General features: G+C 40.8%; 1 protein-coding gene across 1 annotated transcript in view; it reads left to right on the top strand.

Moving 5' to 3' along the window:
* Nucleotides 1-684: 684 nt before the first annotated feature.
* Nucleotides 685-14617, top strand: part of LOC104271816 (laminin subunit alpha-4-like) — a gene marked incomplete at its 3' end in the record, with an annotated part of 34747 nt that continues 20814 nt past the window's right edge. The window contains exon 1 of the mRNA XM_009866611.1: nt 685-1011. Coding sequence (XP_009864913.1) covers nt 811-1011 — 201 coding nt within the window. The remainder of the gene's footprint in view (nt 1012-14617) is intronic.

The raw sequence follows: 14617 nt of genomic DNA, 5'->3' as shown, positions 1-14617 counted from the left end.
GCTTGAGGGGAAGGATCTGAATGAAGCACGTTGAAGTAACCACTTAGCCCTATTAGCCCGTGGCACAGCCAGGCTGTCTCCCTCCTCCTCCTCCTCCACCTCTTCCTCCTCCCGCCCACAGCCTCCCTTCCCCCATGCTAAAAGAAAAGTTTGCTCTGGTGGTTTTTTCAATAAATTTGGCACCTTTCTGCCTTCCACTGAAAAAACTGGAGACTAAAAAATAAGCAGTCACGAGAGTCAACGCTTCATTTCGAGCGTTCGGATGGAGTTGGGGGGGGCGGGAGGTGGCTTTGCGGTGGAGGAAAGGGTGACCTCACTTTCTGAGCAGCAAAGTTTGAGTGGGAGGGTCTCGACACGAAAGGTAAAAAAGGGAATGATGTGAACATGTGAAGGAAGCCAGAACACTGAGCAGAGCGTCAGTCTGTATCCTGACAGGGAGAGATAAGGTGGCTGGAGAGCCAGCGGTGCTTTCCTGGAATACAATCTCTGACACTCTCTGCTTAAGCACTGCCCATCTGTATGTTATTGAGCTGAAGCCTCTGGGGAAAAAGAGGAACCACAGGCACAGAGAGTGAAAGAGGGAGGCAGCAAAAGCGCATTTCTTTTCCTTTTTTTTTTTTCCTTTTTTTTTCTTCCTCTCTTTTAAATCAGGATCTGGTTAGACTGCCTTGAAGTGCCACATCTGGAAACTGAATGCTGAAAGAAAGTTAAAATAACTGAGGCACCACTAAGCCAAGGGGGGCTGATTGCAGAAGAGGGTAAACAATTACTGAGACGCTAGAAGACCACTGCTGGATGTAAGGGGAGGAAATGGCTTTGATCTCCGCCTGGCCCCTCATTTCTCCTATATTATGCTTTTTGAGATGCTTCTCCTCCAGCACAGCCTCAAGTGAGGGAGGTGTTTTTCAGTTTGACATTGAAGGTAGCTCAGCGGTCAGCGTGCAAGAAGCCACTGTTTTCAGAGGGCAGCAGCAGGCAGTAGCTACTGGAAGTTGGGTGCCTTTTGCTGAGGTACAGTAACTCCCTTCTCTCTCTGGTGTCTGTGCTTTTCTGCTTTCATCTGTCTGTGTTGAAGCTCCCATCTGGTTAATGTTAGCCTAATCATTCAATCCTTAAAGCGATACCGAAGGATTTTTTTTTTTTGGCGGGGGGTCCGGGATGTTTCATTTTGGGACTGTAGAGATACAGTTCAGACTTCAAAATGTACACATGCCCTGCCTGCTGTGAGCAGACAGCTGCTGTACTTTGCAGTCAGGCTGGCTTAGCACGTCTCTAACTTTTCTGCCAACATAACTAAACAGGCCTGTCCAAACAGAGCTCTTTTACAAGGGTTAATTGTCGCAACATTTTTCTGCTTGCCATGCTGTAGATCCTGTGATGGTAATTCACTTAAACTTGCAGAAAGAGTTTGTCTTTTGGTGGCAAACACTGTACTGTGGAAGTTTGTGCTTTTGTCTCTGAATACCACAAAATGAAGTTCATTTTTGCAAGGAGAGTGGGAATAATAAATCAAATGTGTGTAGGAAATTGCAGAGAAAACACCTGCAGAGATTTTAAGACCTCCAAAATGTATGAGGTTGGGATTAGTGACAAATGAAATTAGAGAGATCTGAGAAGTAATTTGATGGTGGAAAATTCTTCTGCAACTCCTGTGTTTTGGGATTGGTTGATACTCCTCGTTCTAGCAAGGCTGTGTCAGGAATGGACTACTCAAAAATACAGCTTGAGAAAACAATAAATTACTCCAGCATACATGGGAGGGGGAGAAACAGTAATGTCTCATGCGTGGGAGACACAAAGTAGGAGGCAAATTGAGTTACATAAGGTCATGGGAAGGGAAAGGGTAGTATAGCACAGCGTCCAAAAAGGAGGTGAGATTAGCACAGCCATGGCACTATGACAATATCAAGATTGCAATCTCTGATATCACAGAGCTAATATTCCCCCTACACTCCAATTGCCAGAACTAACAGCCATGGAAACAAGTGCACAAGACCTTCAGACAGCTGGGGTTACCACAGGGCTGGGCATTCAGCAGCTCCAAGCAGCTGGGCAGCCTTGGGAAACGCTTGCCTACACTGCCTCGGACCCGGCATGAAACATGACCTGTGTGAGAAAATTGGAGGTAAATCCAGCTCTGCTCAGCATAGGGGCTGGACAGGCTCCATGACGTGGGATGTACGGCTCTTCTTCTCCAGCCTGGGATCAGTCCTGGGAAGCTATGTTGCCACCTGTTGCTTACAACATGGAAAGTCCCTCAATGAAATGCCTGATTTAAGAGCTGGATAGGTTTTGTAACTGCTTTTCACAGGATAACAGGCTTAAGTGATGATTTGCCTTTCTCAACATGATTGCGTAGTACAGTTTTCCCAAAGATGCAGTTCACGTGACTTTAGAATATTAGACTTTACCTTGGAGAAGTGCTATGTGATGTATTGGAATTAATAATGCTGCCTGCCATCGTCAAGCCAAGGCCCTTGGCTCCAGAGTGTTCTGGTTTCATTAGGAAGGAACCAGGATCTCAGGCCACTTCGCTAGCTGCCGATTCAACCTTATCCCACCTCCATAGCAATTTCCAAGGGCGCCCAGTAGGATGCTCTTCTGGAATAGGACTGATTCCTCTGTGACAATTAGAATCTGATTACCCATCGATCCATATACGTAGTTGATAACAGGAGCTGGGGAACTGGCTGCTAGCCTGGAGTTTGATCTAGGGGGCAGAAAGTGGTGGTCTGGTAGTCTTTCACCAAAAGAAGGAACATTTTCTTTGGTCCTCAGAGATCTTCCCTGTCCCACAGCCCACCTCCCCTCCCTCTGCACCAGGAACAAAGTTTGTCCCAGCAGGTTTGAATTAGCCTCTTTCAAAGCCTGAGTTTTTAACCCACAACTCACAATGAACCGCAGAGTAAACTCCCTTACACAGTGCAGTTTGATTCAGCTCCCTCTTCTAAATATTGACTCAGGCCTACAACTTTCCCGAGCAGTCAGAGGCTGTTAGTCACATTGAAGAGTGCCAAATTACACAAAGGGCGTACATTGGCAAGGCAGAATTGCAGAGCCACGAATGGGGCTTCATTGTGGACCATGATGCCAGTCAAAAATCACATGAAACATGCCACTGTAGGCCGGAGCACAGATCAGGGCAGAGATCATGATGTTTCAGCATGCTGGTCAGCATTTGTCCCATAACATGATTCTGCTCTCCATGATATCTTTAGAAATCAGCAAGGTCTGTGACAGTGCTGGTGGGAGTTTCCAAACTATAGCTGGTGGGATGCTCTTCAATCCTGGCAAGAGTTTGGTATTATGAACCTATAGAAGAACAAGAGATTCCATACTAGAAGTTTGTCACAAATTTTATTTTGAAAGGTAATTAAGCACTGGAGACTTTATCCAGCTGTGTTGGATTGTCTGTCATGAGACAGATCACTACGAAAAGCACTCTCAAGTCCTCAGATGCTTGTGTACTATTTAGGATGATTAAGTTCCTTGGCTCACAAAGACAATAAGGGGACAGGAGGGAGATGTTACAATGCTGAATCCTGACATGTATGAGGAGACAGTGAGCAAGAGAGTGAACACAAAGCATGGGATCCAGTTCATCATTATAACCCAAACACATTTGGTGGCATTAAGTCAGAGATTGCTCTTTTTTTCAGATAAGGATAGATACTTGGTGGCATTAAGTCAGAGTGCTTTTTTTTCAGATAAGGAGACTAAAATATTTTACAAGGAAGATTCATCAGAGTTGGAAGCAAGGGATTTAAAACTGACAGATATCCAATGAAAGCAAACAAGCAAGTGGTAGATACTAGAAATGTTTGGGTTTGGGTTCCACTCATTAGCTTGGACAGAGCAGAAGGAAAGGAGGTGGTGATACAATTCCAGTTTTAGTAAGGCACAGGGTTTAAGCCAAAAAACAGAAGTAAGTTATGAGAACAGTTATGTCACACTGTCAAACACATGCCTTTAAAATAAGAGGCAAATCATATATTACCATGTGGGTCTGAAGCTCACCACTGTCAACATTTGTGTTTTGTCATGATGGCTTTAATTATATAGGTGCAGATTTCATTCCTCAGTAGGAAGAAAGTTCCTTACAGAGTCTAAGGTGAGAATAAACAAAGGTACCAGGCTTCAAATAATAGAGATGATTCTCTGTGATTCTCCTTGTGCAGTCACTTTAATGTAAAATGAATGTTAGGTGACATCCAGAAAAAGACACATTACATTCTCATATAAATGACTACATGAGGTCAAGAAAATAGCGAAGAGAGCCCAGTATAGGGCATGACTGTGGGGAGAATTAGTGGAAGAAAGGGAAGACAGAAATACTGTGGAGACACTTGGCAAGCAAGAAAAAGATAATTTCAAATGTCCTCTACGGAAAGAAAAAGTGAAGTAAGTGCTGGGAAAGGAAGTAAACTAAAGCAGGAAGAAGACAAAGAAGAGGAAAAAATTAGAGAAAGAATTAGATAATCAAGAGTCTTAAGAGTAGCAAAGTAGTTGGGATAGGGCAGAAAGCCAATTCCCAGTGAAGAAAGGCATGATATTTCTTGATGCATGAAAGAGGAAAACTGTTTCCAGCATCAGTGTTTTTGGCTCAGGGGAAAAGCAGAGAGGCAAGAGAAGTCCTTTAAAGGAAACAATTATAGTAGTCAAGACAAAATGAGCCATTTACTATAAGACAAAATAAGAGGCAGAAGTAATTTGACGGAGCTTGTATGTTAAAATAACATTTGTCAACTGTTTTTTCTCATCTGACTTCTACAAGCAGGGGCTGATCAAAATTTTCAAAAGCCAGAAACAGTATTTGAGGGCCTTTCTTTCTGATTTTCTAAAGCAATAAGCAATAATTTTCACAGGACCTGTGATAAACTCACCTCTCTAAAAAGATTCACATTACATGTATAAAAAAGAGAGCAATTGCAAGTCCCAGTCACTTGTTAACAATGAATCAAACTATCACCAAACTGCCTTCATCCGTTGCTGCATAAGGAGTGGAACAGAAAGTCTTGCAGACTGTTTAGAGAAAACAGAATTTGATCCTTACTTGTGGCATTAATCTATTCAAAGCAAACTAGCACTGAAAGAAGCAGCAGAAGACCTAATCCTGAGATGTGAGCCAAAAAAGGTTTTAGCTTGACAGAAACCTTTATATTCTTTTAAGCCAACGGGAACTGCACCTACCTTTTAAAACAGCAGATCTTTACATCAATTCATTTCAGACCTCTGAGGTTATGTTAGGTTAAGTCCCATAATGGGAAATTTGGATTTCTAGCTGCTGTGTTTTTTTCTGGTACAACAAGGTTATGTTCTGAGAAACATCTATTAGTGGGGAGGAAGTTTTACTGCACATGTTTGTGATTCCAGCTTAAGTTTCTCATCAAAGTTTTAATGAAAGTCAGCTGCTTGGAGTAGAGCCGCCAGACCCCAAACCTTTTAAATCATAGGAAACTGAAGCAAATGGAAGCATAGGGTAGAGCAGATGGGTAGTGGGAAATGTTCTCCATTTCAAGAAGGTGCATAAAGCATCCACCAGAACAATGCAATTTAAACTCCACTGCAGCCAATTCCCACAAAGTTTTGGGCAAGTACCAGCAAAGTGCCCCAAAGCTTATTCAGGTCTCTGAAAAACCAATAAAAGGCATTTCATGCCCACTCTTGTTCATGACATGGGAAGTAAGGAAGGAATAAAAAGTCCAGTTTTTCCAGAGGGCATGAGAAGTAATAAAAGAATTGGTTTCTGAAGGAAAACTTGTCCTTTTTTAAACTAGTAACAATTAGAGCTCCTATTGTTCAAGAGCTACGTAAAGTAAGTTTAGTTTTTGAGTAATATATAACCAGCCACTGATAATTTGCAATTTGCTTCTAGATATAAATTTCAAACACTGAAATACAGACACCCTTAGTTTTTTGTGTTTTAATTGGTCCTCTTGAACATTTGGATCTGATCCCAGTTCATTTTCAGACACCACCATGAGCTGAGGATGTTTGGGTTATGCATCCTAATGCAAGATTCAACAATTGCTGAATAGTACTGTTAACAAAGCTGTTAGAGCTCCACAGCTTTTGAAACCTAACACTCTGTTGTTAAATTGTCTCAAAGAGATGTTCCTAACTATCAGTCAGGATACATCCAGTGTGTGCTTGGCAATGGAAAGAGAGATTGACTAAAACGCAATAAATATGACCTGGTTTTGCCATTCCTGTTTAGCTGTATTGTGCAATTCTTTAGATGGATATTTTCTTAAGATAAATACTTCAAAAGTACTAGAACCACTTTTTTCCGTTAAGACAAACCACCAAGAAACAGTGCTAAAACGCCACCATTCAAGAGTTACTAAGATACCTAGTGTGAGCCAAAGAATAACAGAGCGTTGTGAAAAATGTTTTAGAAGTTACTATTCCACATTTACAAGACTGTAAGAACTAAAATGTTATTTTTTAAGTCCTGACATATGACTTAAACACTAGGAGCATAGGAAGAACCGACATGCTCAAAAGTTAATTTGAAACATAAGTTTTATAATTACTGAATAAAAATACTTTACGTACATCAACACCTTCCAATATGATCTATAAAAATATCCATTTTAGCTAAAACTATTGTTTGACTTTCTTTTGAACAAAAATATATAAACTCATTTGGCCTTTCACTATTGGCATCAGGTGGAAGAAAAAGCTGTGCGGAACCAGCACCTAAACCGGGTCATTTCTGTGTGCTACCCTGTTACCACCTTTCGATGCATTCTGTTACTGTTGTATGAAAGGCCTTCTGAGCAGTAAGAGATGAATAGACTTCTCTTCTGCCAAGGCTAATGCAAGGTCAATATATCCTAAGGTTTCCTACTATGGTTTTCCACCTCTGAGTCTGAATGATAACTTGTGGAGAGCCAAAAAGAACCAAAGAAAACCATGAAAACTTAACACAGCCTGGATCATTGAGGGTTGATAAGGTCTCCAGAGCACCAGTACCTGGTACAGATCCATTAACAGGGGAGGTGTGCAGGTGTTGAAGGTCACAGGGGATTTGTGTGCCCTACTCAGTTGTTTGCAGATTTATGGTTTTCTGTGGTTCCCCTACTTCTCATCAATGGCACCGATTGTCTGGAGAGGTTTAGCAGAGTCTGTAAAGAACTACCTAATTACTTTTAAGTGAACTGGAAACAGGGGTTTGGGTGATGGATTTTTGTGAAGGATGAGGAAACAAATTGTTGGATTTTCTTGATGCATCTGCTCTTCCTTCTCTTTGAGCCAACAAGAAACCAATTTCGTCGTTATCAGACTATGCCTATGATAAAACAAGCCACGGCCCAAGAGGCAGTGAGAGATCTGGGCAGGTTATCCATTCTCCCAAGCCCTGGCTTTTCCTCTCTCCTTTCAGGGCACAGCCTCTGCCCACCTCTATGCTGGATGTAAGGCCTGTAGTACAAATCGAACCATGCCGAGCCCACACATTTGCAAAGTGCTGGGGCCATCAAAGGGGAAGTCCTATTTCTGAAAACCGCCCAGAAACACTGCACCTTCTGATCAGCCAGCTGGCTGTTTTGTCCACAGCTGGGCCACCCTTGGGAGGCAGTGATGGATCACAGCTCTTTCTCTTGATCTTTCAAAAATTTCCCATTGGCTTGTGTTTCATGCTAACAGGCTTCTGCATTGATGCCATGGCTATTTGTCAATCAGATCACCGTATGTTTCTACTGCAATTCCAACATTTCAAAGACCTGCAAAATGAAACCAGGAAATACCAGAAAACTGGAGTGGGTGAAATTCCTTCAAAAGGGAAATCAAAGGAAGCTTCAAATTTACCCTCTCAGTTTTAACAGTGCCCCATGAGCACAGTCGTACCTGCTTTAAAGGCTGATTTTTATCCCTTGCAAATTTTTGTCTCTGTCTGGAAATCTCTCAGGGATAGCTGTAGTTTGACAACTGATTACGTCTCACTTATCTGGGAGACTCAAGAGAAGAAAGTATGACTCAGAAATGCACACTTAATGGGAATGTTTTGTGGGGACTGAGTGGAGAGTGGTTAATGAGGAAAAAACATAGAATTATTTATCCCTTTTTCCTGTAAATTGTTCTCGTTGAATAAACTTAGCATTTTGTTTGAAGGAGGAAAATCAATTAGCTACATTTCCAACTGCAGATTTTCTATTTCCAGCAGCAAGCATCTGTAAGAGTAAGTTTTTTACTTAGTAGCTGTAGCAATAAGTACATTAGAGCAGGGGCTGGTATTAATCTCTAATCCTTAGCCAGCTTGCAGACAGCCCTCCCCCTTTTTGGAGAATGCCTTTTAAGCAGAGGCTTTGTCTTTCCCACTGTATATGGAAAAAAAAGACTACGCACTTCTGTGGAGAATGCCTAACCAAGAAATGTTTATGTTGGATCCATCCCCATCTCTGTTGCTGAATGGCATTTTGTTTTCCACTTGGACTGGGGAAGGGGTAACGGTCTGGAAACATTTTCACTGTGGGAAAATTTTAAAAAATTAAATAGAGTTACTTAGTCAAGGTAACTGACAATGTTGCTCTGCCTAAAGCCATCTCTCTTGTTTTTGTGGGAGTCACCATTAGTCTGTCACTGCTACAAGCCCACTCAAGGAACAAGAATATAGAGCGACAGGGAGGAAGCTCCCTGTAATTTTTCCGTATTGCCAATACTCATCTTTGCTTATTGGTCTGGGGATTACCCACGTGCAATTAGCTGTTTTCACTCCTTCTCCGACTGCCAGCTCTACTATGCCACAACAAGAAAGAGAGGTAACTTCTCTTCTTTATCTGTCATCTCCCACACCAGCAGGATTTTACCTAGAATTGGAGCAACTAGTTTCAGTCTTCCAAGTTTTAGCTTTAGCAGTCTCTGAGCTCTTTGTCTAAAACTTTGGGGAACTGGCTTCCATCACCATCGTAACCTGTTCTTTATGAACATCAGAAATGAACTTTTGTCTTAGACACCGATGACTTGATAACTCCTCAGGTGATACATAAATACACCCAATTCATAGAATCACAGAATGTCGGGGGTCGGAAGGGACCTCTAGAGTTCATCTAGTCCAACCCTCCTGCCAGAGCAGGATCCCCTAGGGCAGCCACACAGGAACGCATCCAGGTGGGTTTTGAAAGTCTCCAGAGAAGGAGACTCCACAACCTCTCTGGGCAGCCTGTTCCAGTGCTCCGTCACCCTCAGAGTAAAGAAGACTCTCCTCATGTTGAGGTAGAATTGTCAGGGACAAGTCCACAAGTGAAGTTTTCAAATTAGGCTGTTATTTAAGTAAGGGCCACATCCTGTCTCCCTCTGGTAAATTTTGAGGAAACCTCAACCCCTCTGTTACATAAATGATGGAGAACTTACAGTGTTAAGCTGTTGCTTAACACAGCAACAGTTGTAAAAACAGACTAAATTCAGTCATTTGGGTATATTCTTTAGCAGCTGCAGACTGTCCAAACACAGTGTGCATGGCTCCAGACCAGTCGTAGTCCTGTGATCTCATGTGGGAGCACGACTGGGGATGCAGAAAAAAAGGGACAATATTGTGATATACATACAGCGAATGACAGAAAGTCCACTAGTAACAGAAAATAATGCTTCATTTGTTTCATCACTCATTCAACAGCTCATTTACTGAAAAAAAATACAGATTCAAAACTAATATGACTGCTTCATAATTTTTTTTATATTTGAAAATTCCAATTACTGAGCTTCACAAAAATACATCACTACAGCTTTAAAGAGCATTTCATACTATTTAACTAGAAAATCTCATTATTATATTAATTCTCCCAGATCTATGGCAAATGCACTCAATGAGGCTTTAATTTTCATTGAATTGAATAAGGATATGCAACAGGATTGGAGGTTTTCACGGAGTGACTACTGCAGCAAGAAAGAATACGCTTTTACATTTGCAAGCTAAATAACAAATCAGAAAGCTTATTATTGTGTAATTCACATAATGCTTTAGTTTGTAATCTCATTAAATGCAATTAGAACTGAGATACCTGTCAAGACAAGTGGCTAAAAAAAGATTACTAGCATTGTACCCAAAACTCTTTACCAACTTCTGGTTAATTCCTAATTTACAACACCAGTGGAGCACTGAAAGTAAATATTTCACAGTTAATAACATCAGAAATTTAAGAAAACAATACTAGAATTTAATGTACTACACCAGGGTGCTTATTATAAAACAATCATGAATATGGATTTGGAGATTAAGCTAAAAAATGTGTTGCTCTCAGAAATGATTAAAATATTAAAAATAAATTTGAAATTGCAAATTACTAATTTGCATGAAGTTTCTGCCCTTGAGATGGTAAATACTGTAAAGTGAGGTTTTTGCATGCAGACACTTCTCTAACAGCTGTAGCGTCCTACTAAATGGGGTAATTAACTGTCTAGCTATGATGTCACCCACTTAATTAATTTCTTCAGTAATAATAGTTAGAATGTGACCTTTATAGTTCAGAAGAATTTGATACTGTAGACCAGAGGTAACGAAGGCTTATAGAAACTATAAATAGAGCTTGGAGGCCTAAAGGGAAGCTGGTGAATAAGCTTGTTTGTTTTCAATTCTCTAGGTTTGTGATGTTTCAAAGCTCAGATAAATTTAACAAAAATCAATGGAGAAGAAATAACATTGCAGAGCAGATGTCTGCTTTTGTCTGTGTGTTGTGGAGTATCTCATGGTGTAGAGCAGGACTTCTCTCCATCTCTCTTTATTATGACTGATGGTAGAGCTTGTCTGGCCAACATGTCAGTTATTAACTTCTGAGAGGCTCATTTTCCAGAGAAAGACAAAGATCCCACTGAAATGTCACTTCATAGGGATTTATAGACTCAAGTACAGAGACAGTCTTGAACTTGCTATTACTCAAGGTCTGGGAATTTGAAATCCATTTATTTCTTCAAATGATAGCTTAAGATAAAGTATAACAGCTATTAGTTATAGTTTAACTCAGTGGTTGGAAGAGCTCACAGCTTCCTCCATAGCCAAGACCAGGTCTAGGAAGATATGTGTAGCAAACTAAGAGAAATGAACAGGGCAGGTTAAAAGGGGACGTGATCAGCAGAGCTAATGTTGATTATAACTTCAGTAAGATCTCCAGCTCTTCATTTGTTTTTTCAAGACGAGGAAAATGTTTTAATCATTGTATCTAACAAAAACAAATGCGCTGAAAGATATTTTAACAAAAACAAATGCTCAGAAAGATATTTTAACAAAAACAACTATATCAAATAGACTTTTCAATATTTGTATTTCCTTCCTCTTATGAATTGAAGAAAATAGACTTTCTTAAATATCATCTTAAAAGCTCTCCTACAAAGTTTGTTTCAACCTTTCATGTGAAATATTAACTCTGAAATGTAATTCTCCCTAACCCCTTTGACTAATCCTTTTCATACATCCGGTATGATTTGGCACTAAAACATCACAGATCACTTATAAAAGTTGCCCTTAAATACAAGAATCTGTCCCATAGAAAGGATGGAGAAAAAAGTGGGAAGGACAGCACAACGCCAAGCAGTGTTGTGTAAATATGCAAATGGTTTTAAAGCACGAATTTTTAGCTGGAAACCAAAAAAAAGGTCTTTTAGGTTTGGATTAAAAAGACTGGAAGTCTTGGGTCTGGCAACGGCTTTATAGTCAGTACAGGCATCTGAAACAAGCAAATCATGACTGCTAGAAATGTCTGCCTGTGTGGGGATGTTGCTAGTGGTTCTGACTAGTTCTCTTCGAAGACATGAAGTTGTTGACTTGTGTCACTGCTGTGGATTACATTGGTACTTCTGGACACAGTTCCAAAAAAGCAGCTCTAGGTGGCCCTGCTTGAGCAGGTGGATTAGACCAGATGACTTGCAAAAGTCCCTTCCAACATCTACCATTCCGTGAGTCTGTGATTCTAAGTGACTGTGGTCACTATTCTGTTTTACAGACAGAGAAATTGAGTGGAAGAGTAATGTTCTTTGCCACACATGACATCAGCAAAAGAATGTGTTTTCTTGAGTCCCAATATACTTATGAACATAGGGACAGAGGAGCTCATGTACAGAAAGAAGGTGATGAGTTTATCATCTGTGCAGTGAGAAGGAACATTTTTCCTTATGTTAATAATGAAATTATTGCCATGAAGATATTAGTAGATTAGATGCGAAAGGTGTGTCATGGAGTGAGTGACTAGAACCAAGTGCAGTGACAGTCAAAGTGGAGTAGCAGGAAAAATGAAAAGCAGGACAGGGAGGACACGATTAGGAGTAGAGAACAGGAAGGGTTGTGGGAGCCAGTGGAGACAGGTGGATATCTACAACCCATCAACATAGCATTCAGATGCTCCATTAATAGAAAGAGCCCAAGAGAAGTACAGAGGCCTCCCCCAAGAAGGACCAATGAACAACCATCTCATCTGGTTGGTATTTACTGTAAGACTGTTTAAATTACATTCAAGCCTTGTTGCCAACAAGAGAGACATGTAATATAGACAAGACTAAAAGGTAACCTATAAATAAAAACCAGAGTCAAAGTGTGCTATAAATACAAACTGAGGAGCCATGGGTTTAATCAATGCCTCACTATATATAAATGGAATATTCTATCTGCAGCAAACCCCTCATTATGCTGGTGGACAAGCAGCTGAACATGAGCCAGCAGTGTGCCCAGGTGGCCAAGAAGGCCAATGGCATCCTGGTCTGTATCAAAAACAGCGTGTCCAGCAGGAGTAGGGAAGTGATCATGCTCCTGTACTCGGCACTGGTGAGGCCACAGCTTAAGTACTGTGTTCAGTTTTGGGCACTGCAGTACCAGAAAGACACTGAGGTGCTCAAGCGAGTCCAGACAAGGGCAACAAAGCTGATGAGGGAGCTGGAGAGCATGTCCTATGACGAGCAGCTGAGGGAGCTGGGGTTGTATAGTCTGGACAAGAAGACACTCAAGGGAGATGTCATCGCTCTCTACAGCTACTGGAAAACAAGTTGTAGTGCGGTGGGTGTCTGTCTCTTCTTGCAAGTTACTAGCAATAGGACAACAGGAAATGGGCTCGAGTTGTGCCAGGGGAGCTTTATACTGGATATTAGAAAACATTTATTTACCGAAAGAATAGTGAAGCATTGGAACAGGCTGCCCAGGGAAGTGGTGGAGTCAACATTCCTGAAGGTGTTCAAAAACCATGTAGATATGGCACTTCAGGACATGATGTAGGGGTCATGGTGGTGTCAGGCTGATTGTTGACTTGATGGTTGTAGAAGCCTTTTCCAACCTTAATGATTCTACGATTCTATACAGGTGTTCACCATGCTTTTGAAGAAATCATAAATGCACAATCCTTTATCCATATGATTGTTCTTTCTCCTCTGGCAAATTCAGATCCATCCAGATTTGGGGGACACAAGAACTAGAAGAAATTGGTAAACAAATGATGTTTAAAAATGTCAGGATATGAATGGTTGTTAGGACAATACCAGAGCTGTCGTCAAATACTTGTGTATAAAAAGCCCAAGGGCACATTCTAGAAATATTTCCTCTCCTCTGCGTAAAAAAAGTCAGAACAAAACAAAGCAGAGAGAATTTAATTAGATAAATTTTACCCTAAATCATACAGTTCACATAGGATCCATCAGATCATCTGATCCTTTGTGGCCTACCATAGTTAGATTAAATGTAGAGATGGATTGTTTTGGCAGGTTGAAGGAGTAACAAAAATCAAAGTGTTTAAATACAACCATCTGTTATCTCAACTATTTCAGCTGTTCAGAGGCAGATACCACCCTCTTGAGCTTCTCTCATAGTAGGTATTATGAGAAAAAATGCAGAGCTTTGCTCTTCATTTCTTGATTACACATTGCTGGTGACCTTGTGAACAGTTTAGTATTCATGTGTGGAACAGATGAAGATAAAAGCTAGAAAGAAAAGGAAAAATGCCAAAGAATATTCAAAGTAGCAAATAATATTAAAAGTATTGTTTTCATGCAGTTATCATCGACACCCCTACCCTTTCGGAAAACAGGAATCAGGAGTCCGGTCACACAAAGGCATCTGGCAATGTATGATGCCTGGTTCAGCGATTTGCTATCTCCTAGTTACAAAGCGTGGCAAGACAGTCTTGCATGGTTAGTTAGGCCAGAGAGTAAAGGCAGATTACTTGCTGACGCACACTGGTCACATATCTTACATGTACCTGTAAAATGTGTACTGTCTCCTGGAGACAGCAGAGTTCTAACCTTATCATTTAAATTCATCTCAACACTTACTTAACAGGGTTTCTTACTTAATGGGTATTTGGTACAAAAGTGTTTCCAGCAAAAGCTGGTGAGATAGCACCAGTGAGTTCCTCACCTACAAAAGTGGAAAGGTCTAGGTGTGAAGTACACCAGAGTGTCATACACTGCCTAGATGAGCAGAACATTGAATAGATAAGATGTGAGATGGGGATAAAAGCTCTTGGCAGTTCATCCCGTGTCAGAAATAGGGCTCCATTTCCATAACTTAACAGCATATCCATGTAGACCATTCAAACAAGAGCATTAATTAATAAATGTTCTATCAGTCTGGTAAACCTGATTCCTGATGGGCCCAGTGCAGATGCCTACTTATTCAAAAAGGAGGAAATGCATGAGGGTTTTC

The sequence above is a fragment of the Apaloderma vittatum genome, unplaced genomic scaffold (genome assembly GCF_000703405.1).
Source record: "Apaloderma vittatum isolate BGI_N311 unplaced genomic scaffold, ASM70340v1 scaffold5813, whole genome shotgun sequence".
Classification (NCBI taxonomy): Eukaryota; Metazoa; Chordata; class Aves; order Trogoniformes; family Trogonidae; genus Apaloderma; species Apaloderma vittatum.
Note: the sequence above shows the minus strand (reverse complement) of the source record. Positions and strands in the feature narration are given on the sequence as shown.